This window comes from Zea mays, chromosome 5 (assembly GCF_902167145.1).
Source record: "Zea mays cultivar B73 chromosome 5, Zm-B73-REFERENCE-NAM-5.0, whole genome shotgun sequence".
Lineage (NCBI taxonomy): Eukaryota > Viridiplantae > Streptophyta > Magnoliopsida > Poales > Poaceae > Zea > Zea mays.
In genome coordinates, this window is record NC_050100.1 from 152134574 (window position 1) to 152139725 (window position 5152).

Here is a 5152-nt window from a genome sequence, read left to right on the forward strand (position 1 = left end):
ATTTAGATCAAATTTGTGAGAGCACATATATTGTTACAAGAAATAAACCATTTATTGAATAGAAATTGATATACAACAACATTTGCCATTAATAAAATGAGAAGCTCCAATTCATCCTAGGCAAAAACACGATTGCAATGGACAAACCATTTCTCATTGAAATAAAATAGTCAATATACAGAGTAGCACAACTTAAAATAATCACCACTTCATGTGTGTACAAATATTTCTGGAGACAGATATAAACATATGACTAATTCTAAACTATACTAAACTGCATCATAGGTAAACTAGGAAAGCTTTTTTGGTAGCATAGTCTTCAAATTCTGCAGAAATCTTGCAGCTCTGAAACTAAAATCTGGCAGCCCTGAAACTTCATCCTAGGTACTGAATCTGATGAACAATAAGAAAGCATTTCAGAAAAAAAATGTGCAAAAGAATACAATAGTGCGATAGGAGAGCATAGGAATGAACAAACTGAGAAATGAAGATCAAAGGAGAGCGCAAGTATGAACGAGCCTACCAAGAAATGCACGACCAAGAATAGGAGCCAGTGATGGCTGCTATTGTTGCTAGTAATATAGTGATCAAAGGCGACCAATCACTCGCTCAAACATTTCCGCTGGACTGCAAAATTGAGGATAAAAGTTCAGACCAGAAATCATAGTAGCCAAATACTGATAGCTTTTATCTGGTCAATGCCCCTCAACTTCAAATTTGCGGATAACATAAGTTACAAAAGTCAAATATCATGAGATTTGTTGATACTCACAGGGAAGTGAAAATATATACTGCTAGTTTTGACATTAAAGCTTAGGATAATCCACAGTAAGTAACACAATATAGATGATAACATGATGCCAAGAAAATTAACACTGCTAGAAATGTTTTAGTAATAAAAAGTTGTGCAACCTGACAAAGGAATCTAGATGCTACTATAGACATGTGTTTTCATACCAGGCAAAGATCTTGCCTGATCTCCTCAAGCGTCTTTTCCTTATTTCCTATATAACCTGCATAATGGTTTATGTGAGAATAGCCTAAAAGACAAGCAACGAACTTAAATAGAAAGATGGGCAGCTTGCAAAATTAATTACCAAAAATCTAACAGGTGGTCTGGTATAACTTAGCTCATGCCAAGATGTACCCACACATTGAAAAGAACATAAACTTGTGAAGACAGATGTTAGTAGTGTTAATGACATCATAAATTGAGTGGGAATCAATCGTATAATAGTAGTGTTAATCACATCATAAATTGAGTGGGAATTCATAAAGGGAAATAAGGTAGATGCATTATAAAAATAAAACTAGATGTTCGTAAATATAATTGAAAATGCAGCCTTACCGACATGTTAGATTTTTGGTAATTAATACCAACATGTTATAGTCTCTAGCATACCTGGGCAGAAGTAAAGCCACTTATATATAACTGATGGCAAGTCAGAAATAAATAAAAGCAGCAAACAAAAAAATATCCAACACCAAACACAACAAAAAAGAAATTCAGAATAGGGCCTGTCTCATTAAGTCATATATGTACAGCAGATAGTGTGTATCTTCTCTAGCATACCTAGGCAGAAGTAAATCCACTTATATATAACTGATGGCAAGCCAGCAAAAAATAAAAGCAGCAAACACAAAAATATCCAACACCAAACTCAACAGTCAACAGAAAAGAAATTCAGAATAGGGTATATGCATAATACTTGATCATTTCATCAGGAAGTGGTCTCGACCTCCAGTCTGCATTTTGATACCTACAAGAAAAAGGCATGCCTTAATCAGAGAAAAGAAAGTCCCATTGTAGATACAAGGGAGGTCAGAGTGGATCTTTGTAAATTATTTATTGGATAGAGCCTTACTCCTTCTTTGCTGTTACTCCACAAAAATGAAGCAATAGGTGCTCAAGGCTGTTTCTCTCCATCTGTAAGACCCTTGAAGCCTGATTATCGTTAGAAAGAAAAGCAATCTTCAGTCTATTAAACATTAAATAGGAGGGTTTCCAGGAAGAATAAAGAAATAAGAAAATTGGGTGGCAGAATCAGAATCATGGTATTATTGACCCTAATTTACACATACTTGTCCTGTGTCAAAAAGATTGCACACATAGATGTGGAAGTCCCGCTGGAGCCACATTATATCACGATCCGCACCATGCATTACCTATTTGACCAAAAACGAATGAAAACCAGAAATTCGAGTACATAGAGGCATTATTTTGTAGTTTTTAAAAACCTTTCTCTTTGTTGGATCTTTGAAAGGCTCTTGCAAATAGAGACCAATGTATAGGCGTAGCTTAAGAGTGTCCACAATAAAGTCTTCTGTTCTTGTTGAAATCTGCATCAAGCAGGTGAAGCCCTGAAATGACCTATATTGATTATGCTCCAGATCTACCTGAAAATGGAGCAAAAAAATTATAGAGGCAATCATTAAATTGCTAGTATCATGAAGTCCATGGAATTTATTCTATTGCATGTCAGATAGCCTAGAACATAAAAGGGCGTAAAACTCATTCTATAAGATGAAGAAACAAAACATAGGAGGTATCTTGTTTATATAACAACCAAAGTTGCACTATATTGTTCATGTCAAACAGTCACAAAAGTAATCTAGCTTAAGAACTTTTCGATAGTGCTAGTATAAAGACTGTCAGGTCCAATGCACATTCCACAACCACTAACATATAGCAGTATTACACATGTAACTAAAACATTTTTTGAGAACTGTGGTGATATGTGTGCATGAAATATGCCTCGCAAGGGCAAAAACCTGCAGGGAAGGCATGCTGACAGTTCTTTCAGATAAAAAAATGTATGCAGCACAGGGAAAAATACTTGACAGATGAACTTCAGTATTCAGTATCAACATAAGAGGCATCTAAGTATCATAGATTCATTTGATAAAACAAAAACATTAGTTACAAATGCTTACAGCAAATTCAGTTACGCTCTTCAACTTCTTAGCTAATTCTGTTAAGCCTTTGTGATCTTGAACCAGCGTAAATGGTGTATCCTCTAAATCAGCTGGCTTCACTGGTTCTCTGTCAGGAACATTTCTGTCAACGAACTGTTCAACAGGTAGGTTTTCCTGCAACAAAAAACAAGTTAAAACTCATAAATGGATACGGATGCAAGGAAATTATGACACTGACAAAAATATACAGAAGATAAACACTAGACTTAGAGCAGGCCTATGTTTTTTAAAAGAAAAGCACCACACTGATTTTATTTTCACCTGTTAGTATGGTACATATCGTTGTGCATGAAAAGACTACCTTCAGCTTTGAAAATACCAACATGCATACTAATTCTCCCATATCAACATGCCTATGATTCACTGTTGTTTGTCAAAAGCAGGTAATATCCTTGCAAAAATGTGTTACACATTTCCTCTTCCATTTATACACACGATCACATGCTATCCTAAAACCATTTTCCGATGTTCTGTTGAAATTTTACCCCCGTATATACAGCAATCAGATTATTTGTACTCATTCTGTGTCTCATAAACTTTGGGCACCATCTGCCCAACACATCCAGTCTAAACACACCAAACGATGGGGAACGGCAACAATAGTATTTGATTCAACAAATGTTACTATTTTACCCAAGCCATTTCCATGTCTTACACATCGATCAATGAGTTTATAGCTCCTCCATTCCGTTAGAACTCACCAAAACATAGAGAAGCAGCAACAGGATAGTGTATCACTGACCAGCGGGTGAACATGTCGGGTGCCGTCTTCGCTGCGCTCCAGCCAGACATGCTCGAATGGCTTGTAGTTATCCACTCTGATTTTGTACACGTCCTGCGGCCGGGGAATGCTTGGATCGTGGAAAGGCACCTTGGCCCCCGGCACCGGCGCGGCTCCCTTCTCCCTGGTCAACGCCCGCACTGGCCCGGCGCCAAAGCCAGAGCCAGCAGTCCCGCAGTCCTGGCCGCTGGCCGCCCTCTTCTTCTTCTTGCCATGGATCACGAGCTGGAACCCATCCCCGGCCTCCTCGGCGCCGCCAGCCTCGTGGCCCGACGCCGCATCCTCCCTGCCCCTCACTTTCTCGGGCTCATCCATGGCGGAACAGCAGCGGCGCGCGAGCGGGGCGTCGTCGAGGTCCGCGAGCGGGCCGCGCGCATCCGTGGCGACCGTGGGCGAGCGCGCGGCGGCCTCCGGTGCTTGGAGGTTGGTGGGTGGGTGGGGAGCTAGGGTTTTGGTGTTTGGGCGCGGGCGCCCCGCGGCCTCGCCGGGGGGTGTGGAATTGAGGTGGGGGGCGGACCGGGGGCGGGGAGGAGGGTGGGTAGGAACGGCTGGCGGTTTCAACTGTCGCTTATATTGACGGCGGTGGAGGTTTGATGTGATGGTGTCCGGCTGTCCGCGGCTCCGCTGCTCAGGTGGTACTCGTGATGAAACTATGAAAGTTGAGTGGCCGTGTTCATCGGCTGCTCGTCCCGTCGTGCGTCGGCGGGCAAAAGCCTCTGGATCGGCGTCGGGAGGCAGCTGCTTGTTTTACTTCGTCACCCTCTTCTGCGATGGCTTGGGGTTAGGGTTTGAGGTGGGTAGGTAGTTCAGTAGATTTTGGCGCACTGACAAAGAGGTCTGCGGCTAGGCGTGCAGAGGCCGCCGGCGGGATTGGGGACTTTTGCGAAGGCGACTGGGGCCATGGCAGGTGGCCAGCGGCGGCGTGGGTAGGTGGTTCAGGCCGCTTGTGTCTCCCTGTGTGATAGGGTTTTGGTAGATCGAAATCTAAAAGGACAATATTTGGTTTAATTTATTGTACTTCAAATCATTCAAATTGAGTGTTTTTCTGAATTTAAATATTAAATGTTACTAGCAAGACATATTAATGGTTGTCACATACTAGTTAATCAATACATTCGGCTAGTAACACATATTAAATGTTTCCGTATCCTATTTAACACAACGGATGGTACACATAAAGTGTTGCCATAACTCTAATAATTTAACGGATGATGCTTGCAACGCATATTAAGCGTTGCCCGCTAATTTCTTACAACGCATAAAATCATGTGTTGCTGCGGATGCGTTGCTATAGGGGGGTTTATGTTGTGGTGGGAGCGGTGGCGAGAGTAGCGTGTACCCTCCGTGGCAAGAGGCTGGACGGTGGTGTATCTGTGCTCTCGGTTTGCGTGAACC

At 41.7% G+C, this 5152-nt stretch overlaps 1 protein-coding gene and 1 long non-coding RNA gene across 2 annotated transcripts; both read right to left on the reverse strand.

Annotated features, from left to right (window-relative positions):
- Positions 1 to 1513: 1513 nt before the first annotated feature.
- LOC103627043 (uncharacterized) lies at positions 1514 to 1962 on the reverse strand. The gene is made up of 3 exons (XR_553336.2): positions 1866 to 1962; positions 1710 to 1760; positions 1514 to 1573 (listed from the first exon to the last, which is right to left on the reverse strand). It is a non-coding gene; the product is annotated as an uncharacterized lncRNA (long non-coding RNA).
- A 105-nt stretch (positions 1963 to 2067) lies between these two features.
- Positions 2068 to 4312, reverse strand: LOC118471957 (protein RRP6-like 2). Its single transcript, XM_035958894.1, has 4 exons — positions 3719 to 4312; positions 2935 to 3090; positions 2239 to 2397; positions 2068 to 2166 (listed from the first exon to the last, which is right to left on the reverse strand). Exons 1-4 carry the CDS (start codon positions 4070 to 4072, stop codon positions 2068 to 2070), a joined length of 768 nt encoding a protein of 255 aa, XP_035814787.1. The 5' UTR covers positions 4073 to 4312.
- Between the last annotated feature and the right edge of the window lie 840 nt (positions 4313 to 5152).